This window comes from Lepidothrix coronata, unplaced genomic scaffold, assembly GCF_001604755.1.
Source record: "Lepidothrix coronata isolate B3197 unplaced genomic scaffold, Lepidothrix_coronata-1.0 Scaffold165, whole genome shotgun sequence".
Lineage (NCBI taxonomy): Eukaryota > Metazoa > Chordata > Aves > Passeriformes > Pipridae > Lepidothrix > Lepidothrix coronata.
The window spans coordinates 1,262,047-1,277,249 of NW_016690345.1; the positions used below are offsets into that span (position 1 = coordinate 1,262,047).

General features: G+C 42.5%; 1 protein-coding gene across 14 annotated transcripts in view; it reads left to right on the forward strand.

Moving 5' to 3' along the window:
• The window catches only part of UNC80 (unc-80 homolog, NALCN activator), a 120,290-nt gene that overhangs the window by 62,061 nt on the left and 43,026 nt on the right, over positions 1 to 15,203 (forward strand). For 10 of the 14 annotated variants that reach the window (XM_017829501.1, XM_017829507.1, XM_017829511.1 and 7 more), the window contains 12 exons: positions 167 to 364; positions 2,456 to 2,563; positions 3,274 to 3,412; positions 6,743 to 6,924; positions 7,291 to 7,422; positions 7,893 to 8,079; positions 9,066 to 9,197; positions 9,707 to 9,850; positions 11,162 to 11,262; positions 12,793 to 12,879; positions 13,677 to 13,860; positions 14,485 to 14,579. In XM_017829501.1, coding sequence (XP_017684990.1) covers positions 167 to 364; positions 2,456 to 2,563; positions 3,274 to 3,412; positions 6,743 to 6,924; positions 7,291 to 7,422; positions 7,893 to 8,079; positions 9,066 to 9,197; positions 9,707 to 9,850; positions 11,162 to 11,262; positions 12,793 to 12,879; positions 13,677 to 13,860; positions 14,485 to 14,579 — 1,689 coding nt within the window. The remainder of the gene's footprint in view (positions 1 to 166; positions 365 to 2,455; positions 2,564 to 3,273; positions 3,413 to 6,742; positions 6,925 to 7,290; positions 7,423 to 7,892; positions 8,080 to 9,065; positions 9,198 to 9,706; positions 9,851 to 11,161; positions 11,263 to 12,792; positions 12,880 to 13,676; positions 13,861 to 14,484; positions 14,580 to 15,203) is intronic. The other 4 variants (XM_017829502.1, XM_017829509.1, XM_017829510.1 and 1 more) reach the window with 1 other exon arrangement.

Here is a 15,203-nt window from a genome sequence, read left to right on the forward strand (position 1 = left end):
GCCAACCCCATGTAAGCATGGAGAGCTCTGCATAGGCACACATAACTTTTTAAACAACTGTGTTGAGCTTCATGCTTCCCCAGCTAGGCTGTGGAAGAGTTAGCTTGACTATACCTGCCTGTGTAACTCCGTTTTCTGTAGATAATTATGCTCTTTTAATTTCCAGGTTATGATCCTTTTATGCAACCAGCAAAGTTTCATATGTACCCACATTGACTACTGTCACCCACACTGCTACCTCCATCACAGCCGCTCCTGTGCTCGCCTCGTCCGGGCCATCAAACTCCTGTATGGAGACACAGTGGACTCTCTGCGAGAAAACACCACACTGAACAATGTGGCAAGAGGCAAAAAACAAAAGGAAGTGAGTAAATGGAAAAAGCAGAATGTTTTGGGGTTTGTCTGGGCAGGTCGTAATTACCTTCAAAGGCTGCCTAATGTATTCATACAGTTCTTTCATGAAAAAATTAACACAGCCCTTCCTAAACATGGCTTTGCTGTAAAAAAACCCCAGCTATTAAGTCACTTAACATTATGGAAGGAATGTAATCTGTATTGATTGGAGAGAATCTTAGTTGTTGATGAGGTAGTTTAAAAGCTTTAAAACCTGACTTTAATTTTAATGGTCTTTTATGGCCTCTACTTATCACCCTGTGGAGTACAGTCTCCTTTTTTTTTTCATGCTTTTTGTCATCTGTTAGTAAGAATCACTCTTGAAATTCTTGTTAACATCTCGTGTAATCTTTTTCTTTTAGATCTGAGCTCCCAGGGCTGTTCCAAGAATTGTATACATTGGTCTTTAATGTTACAGTCTCTTTAGTGACATGCTTTTAATGACCAGTTCAGCAGGAACCATTATGCCTTTTTAGTCATATAAATGGCACCTCTAACTGCAGGGGAAATACATTTCTGCTTTCAGGAAAGTGCCCACCCAAGCACCAACTTAATCATATGAACAGCTGGACCACAGTAGGAAAACTACAGTCATTCTGAATACTTGCAATGGCAGAGTCATTAGACTACTTTGCAGTAACACTGAAAACAAAAAAGTTCATGAAACTCTCATGAAGGTTTCAGTTGGGTGAGGAGGCTATCATCCCTGGAAGCAACAAATGATGGAGGAGGAGACAAATTTATAATGTTTTCTCATCACCCAGCAGATTGTTTATTTCCTGTCAAAGTAGAAAATTGAAGGGTGTTTGTATGGAAGAAAGCACAGGGCAGGTGAAACAGCAGCTAATGTTTCTGCTTTCCTGAAAACTGAAACCCTCATATATTTCCTCTGGCATAGAAAAGTAGCGTATCACTTAGTTATTTAGAAAGAGAGGCAGTCATTTCCTCTACAGAAGGCAGGCTGGGGATAAGCAGCTGGCAGTGTTCATGAAAGATAGCAGAAGAACACTGCATGCTGTTTCATCTCCCACTTTGAATTGCAAGATAGTGATACACATTTCACCATCCATCAAATCATCAAAGCCTTTAAGCAAGGAAAAAAAAGTTTGGGAGACAGTAAGGTTTCCTACCAGCACAGGCACTGCTTGTACAGACCTCACTGCAGGACAGCAATTCATAATTTTTAATTTTTTGATAATCCTCCCTACAAGGAAGACATGGAGGTGATGGAGCATGTCCAGAGAAGGGCAATGGAGCTGGAGAAGGTTTGGGAGCACAAGTCTGATGAGGAGAGGCTGAGGGAGCTGGGGGGCTCAGCCTGGAGAAGAGGAGGCTCAGGGGAGACCTCATCACTCCCTACAACTCCCTGAAAGGAGGTTGTAGTGAGGTGGAGGTCGGCCTCTTCTCCCAGGTGACAAGTGACAGGATGAGAAGAAATGGCCTCAAGTTGCACCAGGGGATGTTTAGGTTGGATATTAGAAAACGTTTCTTCTCCGAAAGGGCTGTCGAGCAGTGGAATAGGCTGCCCAGTGAAGTAGTGAAGTTGCCACTCCTGAAAGTATTTAACAGACATGTAGATGTGGCTCTGAGGGACATGGTTTAGTGGGGGACTGCCAGTTCTGAGTTAACAGTTGGACTCGATGATTTAGAGGTCTTTTCCAGCCTCAGTGATTCTATGAGAGGAATCATTGTTGTGCTCACTAAACACTTCCATTGGTAATTTCTTGCGGGGGAAGTTTAGACTTTTTGCCTCTAACCTGCTTAGCTAAAATACTTGTGTGTGCTGCCTGTGAAGATGACACAGACGACATTCACATCCTTCGTTTGACTTACTGGCTTCTGCCTTCACATTTTATTGGGAAAACATTGTTAAAAAGAGAAGAAATTTGGATATGTCATCTCACTGATACTAGGTCTGTTGCCAGCAAAGAAGAGGGCTTTGTGCTACACCTCTGGCACCAAATGGCTTTTGGTGTACGGAAATTCCTCTTGTACCTGATCTCCTTTTCCACATTTTGGGAAATCTAAATGTGAACTCAGTTTTCTTTTTGTTTCCTTCCAGTGCTCAGACAAGTCGTGCTTGAGAACTCCTTCTCTAAAAAAGAGGGTAATTGATATCAACTTGGAAGGGAAGAAGGACTCTGGAATGCTAAAATACATCAGGCAGCAGGTACTGACTAGGCCATATGATAGTTATGTAAGGTGATACTTAGGTGTCAGGTTAGACTGCAACAATAGGGAAAATATATATGGATCTCCAAGCCCATGAGAAGACCTGTTCCTGAATATCAGTCAGTTCAGCCCTACATATTTTCCCCATCTGAGAAATGCTAAATTTAAACCTCTTAAGGTAACACGGTCAAAGAATCCTTTAAACATTTAGCTTCGTTAAATCACAGTCTGCATCTCTGTTTTTCCATAGGGACACATGCATCAAAGCTGGGGATACAAAAAATAAAGGAGGAAATATTTTTAAAAATGTAGAAAATCCGCAATTGTGTTTAAATACCACCTGTCCATTTACAGCAATAGTTTCCTTTGGTCTTACTTGTTCAATGTCCCTGAAGAAGCAAGAAGTTTTTCATGGATCTGTATCACTGTTTGTACACTACCTTGGGAAAGTTTGGCCTTCCTTTTCTTCTCTTTGAGTTTTGGTGATGTGAGGGACAAGCAAAAGGCTCTAGGAACCGGGTTGCAAACACTGCTCTTTCAATGTAGCCAGAAGCAATGTTCTTTTCTGGAGCATTATCTGAAATGGCTGAACCTAGAGGTAATTGGTGGGTAATCTGCAAAGCAAAACCGGGTAAAATTACTGCATGTGTTGTTCCCTGGTGATAGTTTGCACAGTTCAGCCCTAAGGCTTGGCTTGGTTTGTTGCAGGTGATGAGCCTCTCCCCTGCACCTTTGTCACTGCTAATCAAGGCAGCTCCTATACTCACAGAAGAGATGTATGGAGACATTCAGCCAGCAGCATGGGAGCTCCTGCTCAGTGTGGATGAGCACATGGCTGGAGCAGCAGGTAAGAGAACAAAACCATTTAGAATGGTTGCCCTGGCTGCACAGCTTGCAGCAGATCACAAGAGCTTGCAAGGCAGCTTTGCAGTGGAGGAATCTGAATGCCACCAGGGTTTCTTGAGGACTGTTTGGTTTTCATAGGCCTTCATGTGGTTTTGTGCTCTGGACAAAGGAGGTGGCCAGAAGGACCAGGAGGGCAATCTCTCTCAGCACCTGGTTGTGGTGGATCTTTGGAAAGCATCAAAATCAGCATCTATGTTCAGCTGGGTTTCTAGGCAGAGGAAACACAGTGATTCAGTCTGTGCAGAGTTTACTAAAGTATTCTGTATGTTTCCTGATGGAAATTATTAGTAGAGACAGGTAACTTGGGTCACTTGGGCCCAGATGGGCTGGATTTTGCTAAGTTCTGTGTGATAGCATGTGCTAAGTCAATGCTTAGTGGAATGCTTTATTTTGGTTGAATGTTACCCTTTAAACTTTTGTCAAGTACTCTTATTTCCTAAAGTTTACCACCAGAAGTACCCTCTGAGAAAATGTGTGCAGCTTTTCTCCTCTGTGCTCTCTCTTAAGGTGTTAAAAGAACTGAGGGCTCATCTAAAAAAATCAGCAGGCGAATTTTTGGAGCCTGGTATATTTTTAAAGTAAAACTCCTTTGGTGAGCTCATAGCTCTAGACTTGGGGTCTTGCACCAGGGATGAAATTTATGACTATAAAGTGTAAGATTATGTTGTTGCAAAGTAGTAATGAGAATTTTTCTCTCGTGAGCTTGGATCTTCTCCCGTGGAAATGAACTAGTTTCAGAGTATATCCCTTGGCCAGAAGATAACTGACCTAACAATCAGCTGTGGAACAACAAACACAGTCAGATTGTGTCAGAAGAGGTATTTCATTAGAGATTCAAAGTATTAACGCTGTTGTAAAGCAAAATGTACAGTTACCTAGAACACAGCACTTCCATGCATGATTCTAGTCACTGAAGAAAGACATTTACATGGGGCAGATGCAATGAAAGGCTGCTAGGACAGGAGAAATGAAGAGTCTTTATGGTGAGGATACTTATTTAATTGATACTGTTTCTCTCCATAACTACAGCAGACCAGACAGGGAGAAAGAAGTATTTAAGCCATGGTAGCATAAAGATGAGAATTAACTTTTTATGACCTCTTTCACCTTGAAAACAGAAGATTTCTCACCACCAGAAAGAGAGCAAATGCCCTTCGGTTTAGGAGTTTGTGAAGGGGATGAGATGATGTGATTCAGGAGGTCTTTTCTAGTCTTACTGTCCTGTCCAAACACTCATAATCAGTGTATGCTAATGGCAGATGTTCAGAAATAATGAGTTGCAGTCTTAGAAACTGTGAACGTCCCTCACACACAATACACAGTTTACTTATAGCATAAATTAAAGTAATTGAATTTCTTTGTATGCTGATTTCCCACAACTTTCAAATTCTGCCTTTCTCCTCCCCCCAGCATGCAAGGAAATGGCTTAAAGATTTCCTCCTTCCACAGATTTGTGCACCTAAGGGGACCATCCCAAGTGTTCTTACACTGAAGATTAAATTACAGGCATTTTTATCAAAAGCTGCTAACAATGCAAGAGTTTTGAAGTGCTCCTCAGACATCACTCCCCTTTTTATCACGTTTCAATCCAGTTTACAGTCCCTCATTTTCCACAGCTGACAAGGAATTCTGCCCTGAAGTCCATTTTTTGACTGCACATCTCATGTTCTCCAGGCTTCTCTCATTTTCCATCTGTTCCACCAGTGCACTTTTTCAGCCCACAGTTCTTCCCTGTGCTTTCCCCTTTGCCTTTCCCAGGTCAAATGTGCAGACAGGAAGAAGAAGGAGCAAAATGAAGAGGTCCTTTTCAACATTAGTGATTCTATGATTCAAATAAAAAAATTTCATGGCTTACAGGGAATGGGATGAAACTTTGCTGCTCTTCCAAAACAGCCTCTGACATACATCTTACTCTTTCTCCTGTTCCTGAATGGAGGATTAAAATCAATTTGAGGGTCTGTAGTAGCTTTTTTCAGTAGTGAGTTATTTCAGCCCAAGTATAAATTACATTCATCAAGGTCAAACCCTGAAAGGCCCCAAATGTTAGTATCTAGCAGCTAGATAAAAAGAACTCCCGTGTTAATGTACCACAGTACCATCTGCTGACCTCTCCCAAGGCTCTGTTTCTTGGTTGCTTCAGCATCAACTCACACCTTTACATCAGTCCTACTAAGACTTGACATAGTTACATTGAAAAGACCAGAGAGCAGAAAGTTCTCTGAGCTGGTGAGACTGGAAGGCCACCACCAATTTACAGCAGCACTGGGAGCCTTTGTGATGCAAGGCAGGACCTGGGCAGTCAGAGAGCAGCCTTGTTTTCCTGCAGTGTTCGAATTGCCTCCTGTCAGCACAGCTCTCACCTGTAGCACCTTCTGAATAAGTGCTGAGGCGAACGCGATGGCAAACGTCTTCTTTCTACTGTGGAGGAACAGCCACCAAGTCTCAAGAAATTGTCTTCAGTGCTCTGTGGTGAGCTACTGGTCAAAGAAGCCATGGATTCTCTGACACACACTGAACTCCCACTGCAACACTGTTCCCCTTTTTTGTCTCCTGCAGTGCCCCTCAGTGCCGTCTGCATTAATTGGCCTCTATCAGTCTGGCATTTGGAATTTAATGTCTGTTTATATTCAAATATGATCCATTGAAACAACTATGGGCCAGCTCAACTTCTGTTGTGCTGTTTTCCGTTGTGAGCTGGTCCTTGGTCTTGCAGTTCATGGTAACTGTTTTCTCTTGGGGGCAGACTGTGATCATTACACAGAGCCCATTTAACCAAGAACCTTTATTTTGGTTTTATCCATGAACATAGCCAGGTGACCTCTGCTGGGGCACTGGCTCCTGCTCCAAGGGGAAGGCAGAACTTCTGTTAAACCAACCTTTATCAATCAATACAGAAATCACTTGGAATCTCTGAAAGCTGAACTCAATTAGTAAGTAACTCCTGTTACTTCAAGAGATGCTTCTTATTTTAAACCAGTCATGACTGAATTTTTTTAGTGAGAAGATCAAAGGGATATTTTCTTTTAAAAACAGGTTTTCCAGAAGAATTTGCAAGCTTCAGGTGTCATGCTTTGTGGCTCCAAAAGGTGGACTCACACATGCTTGGTTTCATGAAGCAGCACAGTTTTCTCTAGGCCTGCTAGACTGGTGATGTCCTTTCTGGAGCCAAGACTGGGTTTCTCTTGGTGGGGGTTTGCAGAGCTGCGATTTCTCCTTGCCAAATAAACATGTTATTAAGAAAACCAGATGATCAGATATTCTGTCCCTGCAGCTGCCATGTTCCTGCTGTGTGCTGTGAAAGTGCCAGAGGCCGTTTCTGACATGCTGATGTCCGAATTTCATCACCCAGAAACAGTGCAAAGACTGAATGCCATTCTCAAATTTCACACACTCTGGAGGTTTAGATATCAAGTGTGGCCAAGGATGGAAGAGGGAGCACAGCAGATCTTTAAGGTAGATAAGACACATGAAGCACAATGGTGACATTTACAGCTTGCCTTGTGGGATAGAGATGTAATGACAAACTGCTATGAAATTGCCTGAAAATGTTTAGAGAAAAAAAAATGTTAGTCACACTAGTGGGGGAGGTGATGTGTAGAACTCCTGTATAAAATGAGAAAAGTATAATGTGGACTCAAGTGAGGAGAAATATCGGAGGAAGAAATGTATGTCATACGTGGTGTTATAGTCCAGTGAGATATGGAGGTGGGAAAAATTTGTAGAGTTAATTAATGTCTTGGGTACTTGTGCTCATGTTTAATTAACAGTACTGACAGTAATAGTCTGCTTTAACAAAATGTCTTTTTTGTTTTTATTTAGATCCCTCCTCCAAGTATAAACTTCACTCTGCCTTCTCCTGTGCTGGGTATGCCATCTGTGCCAATGTTTGATCCTCCCTGGGTCCCTCAGTGCAGTGGGAGTGTGCAAGATCCTATAAATGAAGATCAGTCGGTAAGCAGACATCATGAAAGTAAGCACTGTTTTTTCTCTGTAGCAATATTGGGGAAGTGAAGCCAAAAGATGTGGACTAAACTCTGAGAATGTCTTTCCCATATGGAAAAAAAATCTTGTATAGTCTGTGTAGGATACACAGAATTTTCTATGTGGTCATAAGTCTTTTCTGTTTGTTCACTGAGGTACTGTACTGTACCTCTTATCCCTGTGAGAGACAGTAACTCATATCTTAGGAGCACACAGCTGTTCTTTCTCCAAGAGAAGGTTGGTTCAACAGAACTCTCTGACAGACCATTGTAGACATATCTTCAAGAAGAGTCTCCTGCTTAATCTGCTCAGCTGGCACTGGTCAGATTTGTATTTAGAAACTGAATTGCTAAATGTTAGAGGTCTCTGTCAGAAAATCAGGGTGTGTGCATCTTAACTAACAGCTTCAGGCTGTGTTTCTTCTCTTTTCTTCCCAACAGAAGTCATTTTCAGCCCGAGCTGTGTCGCGTTCCCATCAGCGAGCGGAGCATATCCTGAAGAACCTGCAGCAGGAGGAAGAGAAGAAACGCCTGGGCCGGGAAGCCAGTCTCATCACTGCCATCCCCATCACTCAGGAGGCCTGCTACGAGCCGTCCTGCACACCCAGCTCGGAGCAGGAAGAAGAAGGTGTGCTCTGGGGCCAGGAACTGGCTTCCAGGAACCCGAGAGCACTTCTCACCAACACAGCACTGCTTAGGGGGTGGTGTCCAGAAACATTGATTGTTAATATTGGAAAGATCACAACTGCATCCACACGTTGGAAGAGTCCAAATCATTGAGAAAAAGTGTATTTAAAAATCAGTGCAAGAAAAACAGAGAACCTCGGACGTATTGAGTGCTCACTGTGTGATGAAGCCACTTACCCCATCTCCTCTCGCCTTTGGTGGAACTTGCCACAATTTAGCATCTCAAAGCTCCCAGTATCTTGTGGGATTTAACAGAATGAGAATATGCAACACTAGAAATGAAATATGTCCTTCCTAACTTTTAACTCTTAAATAATTAAAGGATGAGAGGAATTGCCCTTTGGCAGTACCTTAGGATATGCTGAATTGCCCCTGGAGTTTTCTGTCTTTATGGTGACTAGCGGGGAAGCCCAGGGGACAGGAGCAGCCTCAGTACCAAACTTTCAGATAGCCAAAGTTACATGGCATGAGTCATGAAAAGCTTAGTCTTTGGGTGAGAATTTTCACTGGCCCAGTCTAACAGAGCACACAGACTTCATTAAAGGCATTCCAACCTATGTGCCATTAGGTGAGTTCAGGGATGTTCAGATCTAAGCATACATAAGAAATCTGTAAGTAGAAATCCCTGTTCTTAGAAAAAATAAGCAATTATGATGGTTAACAGGGAGTAGATGAAAAGAAGTATAAAGCTGATTCAGTTACAGTGTGATGCACCAAAACACTGAACACTCTTACAGAACAATGTTCTGCTGGTTTCCAAAGCATGAACAAATTATCTGACTGATCTTTATAGATTTTAAGTTGTGCCTCTTGAGTGTTACCTGACTTGAATTCTCAATATGATTTGGTTGTAAGTGCTGTTCTTCAGAAAGTTTCCTAAAGTCTGTCAGTTGGATCTGGATTGACGTTTCCTATTCTCTTTGTCAGTAGAAGAAGTTGCCAACCTGGCCTCCCGCCGTCTTTCTGTGAGTCCTTCCTGCACCTCCAGTACATCCCATAGGAACTATTCCTTCCGCCGTGGCTCTGTCTGGTCAGTGCGGTCTGCAGTCAGTGCAGAAGGTGGGTTGACTTCACTTTGGAGTATTCTCTTCTAGGATTTCATTTCACTGGAAGCCTTTCCTGTTGACCCGTAAAGCTGTGGCATTTGCTGTTGCTAAATTTATTCCCAAGCTTGAGCCACTTTATAATAAATTACTGCCCTGCATTACTTTATTCACCCCTGCTGTCACAATGTCTTCCCTTGCCTCTCATGTTCCATTAGGAGAGTAGTGCAACAGAGAACCCTTTAGCTGAAAAATGGTAATGAAAAGAGATTTCATTAGAACTGGTTGCCTACAAAAAAAAAGAACTGTAAATTGAAAAACTGTATATTTACAACGAAAATTCTTGGTCAAGAAGTGGGCTGGAGGTTCAGTTTCTTCTTGGAGATAGCAGTAAACCTGTCGTGCTTGCACAGTGATCAGACAGCCTATAATTTTGAACTGTTTGTACAGCCCCTAACATAAATGCTTATATAACCTGCCTGGATAATACCACTAACTCCCCTTCTACTCTTCTTACTGCTGCAGATGAAGAACACACTACTGAACACACTCCAAACCATCATGTGCCCCAACCACCTCAGGCTGTGTTTCCAGCATGCATCTGTGCAGCAGTGCTCCCCATTGTCCACTTGATGGAAGATGGAGAAGTCCGGGAGGATGGAGTAGCTGGTACTGACCTAGATTAACCTTCAAGGGATTCTTGCTCAAGTGTGGCAAGAATCAAAACTCTTTGAAAATAGATTTCCAATAGAAGTGTGATTTTGTAAGGTTTTTCCTTTTTTTCCTCCATAATTTGCATTTGGCTTTGAGGGTTTTTTGCTCTTTTGGGGCCCCCAGTTCAAGAAAAATACTGAGAAGCTGAAAATGGTTTAGTGAGGGGGATACCAGGATGGTAAGAGGTCTAATATAGGTATTCTGTGAGGAGTGATTGTAGAAACTGGGCTTGTTTGGTGTGATGCAAAGGAAACAAAAAGAGGAATACTAACTTAGAGGTTACAACTTGGGAAGTTGAGGTAAGAAATTGGGAAGGAACTCCATAACCAGGAGCACAGTACAGCTTCTGTTGATTCTCCATGCTGAGGGGTTATCGAACCTGGCTAGTCAAAGCCATGATGACAGTCCTACTCCAAGCAGGGCTTGGATTACAGACCTCCAGAGGTCTATTTCCACCAGCCTTTCTTTGTTCTATGACAGATGGAAAGCCACCTATACACAGCTTGAATATATTGGTTATGATCTGTGATGTATTTGTAAATTAATAGTGCATTTTTCTGTATTTGTTTCTCTCAAATGTTTACAGATGAACTCTTGCCCTTCCTTCCTTTCTCATCACTCATCATGTCAGCTAATTGTGCATTTAACTTTCTGTTAAATTTTCTATTCAGTTTTGGGTGGATGTAGTCAGCCACCTAAATAATGTATGTGCCATTTTGTGATTGGGAGCCACATACTGAAAAAAAATAACAAATAATTCTCTGTTGTTGTTAAGCTTCGCAGGATTGCCATTAATTGCACTTCTGGGAATTGATCATCAACACAATTCCCTGATAACTATCTAATACTGCTCACCAGTGCCAGATAAAATCACTTAATAAATCACCATGAAAGTTAAGTTATATGCACGAACAACAGAGTACATGAATTTGTCTTTCAATTGCTGTATTTTGTCCATCTGGAGTTATGAAACCAAATAGTTATTTCTTTATTATTCCTTGACTACAGGGGTGAAGTGCGTCCTGTCCTATCAGTAGTTAGGGAAGGTTCAAATATTAGACCTGATTTTAGACCTGATTAAATGATTATTATTGAGATGACTGCACTGGTGACCAGGAATCCTTGTGCATCAAAGAGGCTCCTGTGTGTTTCAGTACAAAACATGGCAACTGTGGTAGAAGATTAGGAACATTTGCATCTCAGTGTACCAGTTCAAGGCTTTTCCAAGGGAGATGGTTCTGACCTTGTTTCCTTTCTCTCTCACAGTAAGTGCTGTTGCTCAGCAGGTCCTGTGGAACTGCTTAATTGAAGACCCCTCAACAGTTCTGCGCCATTTCCTTGAGAAGCTCACGATCAGCAATCGACAGGTATGTTCTTCCTCTCCCCAGGGGTGCATGAATTGCTTAGAGCAGGGGAGCACAGCTGCAAGCAGAATCAATCTGCTGGCATCACTAGAGGAAGAACATTTACTATTATAAAGTAGCATGTCATCATTTGGCCTCGTTCATTGTCCACTGATGTAAATGGGACACAGCTGATTTATCACCACTAAGAATCTGACTTGCTTTAAGCCAAGCTCTGAACAGCTGCTTAGTGAAGCACAACCCTTTCGTCTAACTAAATATTGATTGCACCCACACCACTCTTTTCGGCTTTCCCTAAAAGATGGGGGTGGCCTTGTCTCTCCCTGGCTTATTAGACCACTTCCCAGTGCATGGCTAAGCTTTATGAATAAAAGGCATACTGGTTCTGACTGGATGGAAGGCAGCAAGGCTCTCCATACCACCTTCTCAACTGCACACTTGGTGTATGATGTCAATAATATCACTGCCCTCATCTTCAAGCCACCAGCTAAGAACTGACTACAGAATGAATATTAAACCTGAGAAAGGTCAGGCCCTTTGGTTCTTTGAGCAAGCAGTGGCCTCACCATTCCTGAGAGTTCTCAGCCATAGTCCACAAACCTTTTGTTCAAGTTCAGAGGGTCACTTTTGTTTCATAGAATGGTTTGGGTTGGAAGGGACCTTAAAGATCAACTTGTTCCAAGCCCCCTGCCATGGGCAGGGACACCTACTACACCAGGTTGCTGCAAGCCCCATCTAACCTGGCTTTACACACTTCCAGGGATGGGGTATCTCTGGGCAGAGAGGTTGGTTGTTAAGTACCTTTGAGAAGAAAGCTGTGCACTGTTTAGCCTCAGAGGCCTCTGAGTTATCACAGTCTGCTGTTTTGCTATCTCTTTAAAGGCCTGCCACAACCACCAGTACAGAACACAGAGAACAGGTGTATCTCCTTGGAAGCTATCACCAGATGTGTCATTGGCATGGGTCTTCCTGTGCATATCCATGCCCATAGCTCAAATCTGCTGTGGATGAGGACAAGGGCCATAGAAGATATTTATGATACCATCTACCTGTCCCTAGCTGACAATGAGATTCTGTGCCCTCCACAACCCCTCACCACCATAGGAAATGGATTAGTCTACATTTAAGACTGGCAGCCTCTAAAAGAAGGGCAGTTTGATTCTGCCCACACCTCCTACCCAGCAGTCACAGCTATTGAGCTGAACTGGATTCCACAGATCATCATCAGAGGGATTATCACAGGGAGAGGAGTGCAGAATCAGGATGCTACAGTCAATACAAATTGCAACAGGAGGTACTGGCTTCTCTGAGATAAAAACATAAAGACACTGGCCTAGGTACTGTGCCCTGGGCCTTATTTTGCAATATGTGGGAGCAGTCACAAGCATATAATTCTAATTCATGCCCTGAGAGACAGAGCTGAATAAGGGAGTATGGAAAAATGGGAAGAAACAAACCCGGAAAGGACAAAAAGGAGAAATCTATTCTCCTTTTTTTTTGATGAAAAGAAAAAAAAATTTGCTTTCCTTCCAGGATGAGCTGATGTATATGTTAAGGAAGCTTTTGTTGAACATTGGAGACTTTCCTGCCCAGACATCTCATATCCTCTTTAACTACTTGGTGAGTAGCTTGTGGGTCCCCTGTGCAGCCCAGAATCTCTCCTCTGCCTGCATGTGTGCTAAAAAGTTAATGTCACAATCTGTAAGGAAATAAATGCATTTAAGTTTTCCTCTATAGCTCATATCTGCTTCTGGCTGTGGGTGCAAGTCACCAGGCTTACACCAGCCTTTCAGTCCTTATGGGGAGAGGAAAAAGAATCTGTAATGTGTGATTAAACCCCTGATGTGTGATTAAACCTCTAAGCAATTTGTCCTGGATTTTTATGAACAACAGACAGTGAGTTGTAGACCAATAGAAGGATCCCAAAAAGCTTCAGTTATTTTACTTAATTTTCATTCAGAAAGTGTTTTGCTCTTAGAGAGTACTGTTGAGCAAACCTAGCAGCTTCTTTCAAGACTGGGGTCAATGCATTTGCTGCAGTTAAGAGATGAAGCAGACAAGATGTATGCTACTCCAGGGAGCGTTCTGTTGTTTCTGAGGTATCTACATGGCAGCACACCAGAGCAGAAGGCATAGGAGGTCTCTTACTGCAGGGGTTCTCCCTTTTCTTCATCTACAACGTCTTTTAAGGCTGTGCTGCAAGAGTACTTTTTGCCCCCAGTCCGCACCCTCCCTAGGAAAAGGAAGAACAGTACAGGCAGATTGTTCTTTAGCATAGATTTTTAGGATATGTTCAATAAGTTTAACCCTCTGAGTGAAGAAAGGCAGAACAATATTCTTATTCTGTGTTTATGCAATGCTCTGCACAGTTAAAAGAGCGTGTACAACCTGTTATTCCTCTTACTTACTGCATGCAGGTAGGACTGATCATGTATTTTGTACGGACTCCGTGTGAGTGGGGCATGGATGCCATTTCTGCCACACTTACCTTCCTTTGGGAAGTGGTGGGTTATGTTGAAGGACTCTTCTTCAAGGACCTCAAACAGACTATGAAGAAGGAACAATGTGAAGTGAAGCTGCTAGTGACTGCCTCAATGCCAGGTATAGGAAATGAGTCTTTGAATCTCCTTCACTTCCAAGTTCATGACCCACTCTACCAAAAAGGAGATCCATCAGAACTGGATCAGTAAAAGGCCCGTTACAAATGGCTGCATATTAGAAGTCAGTTTTCCTTGAGTTGAGTGTTCAGTCAGTAAATTCTACTGCTAATTCCTAGTGATTCAGAAAGCCACTTTAAAAGCTCTAAAAGAAGCCAACAGAAGTGAATTAGAACAGTCTTTTCAACCCAGAGCTTCTTGCCAGTTGGGCTGTGAAAGGCTGTCAAGGACGATCACTGTAAGACTGTACCATTCAGACTCTGGCCATCACAAGTCAGGCAAGAGATACCTTGCTGAAAAACAGATTTGACCTTTTAGGTTTGTTCCTCCCTCAGAGTGACAGTGGCTGCTAAAGCCATCTCATCCTTTAAGAACAGATCAATTCCTCAATAACTGTGGAAGTGTGAAACTATGCTAACACTGCCTAATAGATTCCAGACAGGACTGGCATGGGCTGCCTGCCTGCCCAGGAATGAATTTTACCTATCACTTTTCCTCCATGGCCAGTCTCCTGAAATTGAGTTAATTAAAGAGGCCAGGGAAGACTCAACTCCTTCTCTTGCTTTAGGCACAAAAACCCTTGTTGTGCACGGACAGAATGAGTGTGACATCCCAACGCAATTACCGGTCCACGAGGACACACAGTTTGAGGCTCTTCTGAAGGTAGGAGTGAGTTTTTGAACTGGACAAGCTGCTTAGTAGTACATTTACCTGCCATACCTGTATGCCAGCAATCCATTCTGTCTGATTGTCCTGTTCCAGTGTTGGGGAGGGAAGTTCTGCTCACAGGCATTTCTGTCTGCCTGTAGGGGAGCTTGGTTGTGAGAAAAAGGATCCCATATGAAGGGATAATAGAAATGCTCTGAGCTCACAGCCAAAACCCCAAAAATACAACTATATTTGAAGATACTGCAGCTTGTTGGGTATTTGCAGTATACTTTCAATAAATACATAAATTATTTAAATGTTTGGTTTTATCAACACTAAAGACAACAGAATGATGAAGATCAGAGTGGATATGATGGTTCGGTAGCCACGTTGATATCCTGGGATCCAGGAAATGTGAGGTCACTTTCCCCTTCTACCAAAAACTTCCTGGATGGCCTTAACTAAGCCACATCAGAAACAGATTTGTAAAAGCCTTCAGTTTGTTCAACTGTGTTAAATTTTAATGGGAATCACATCTCAGTGATTTGAAGGATCAGAACTTCAGTGTCCTTGCATATCACCTATGACTAAAGCTTGATAAATACACAGTAGGGAAATGGAAACTGCAATATCCATCTG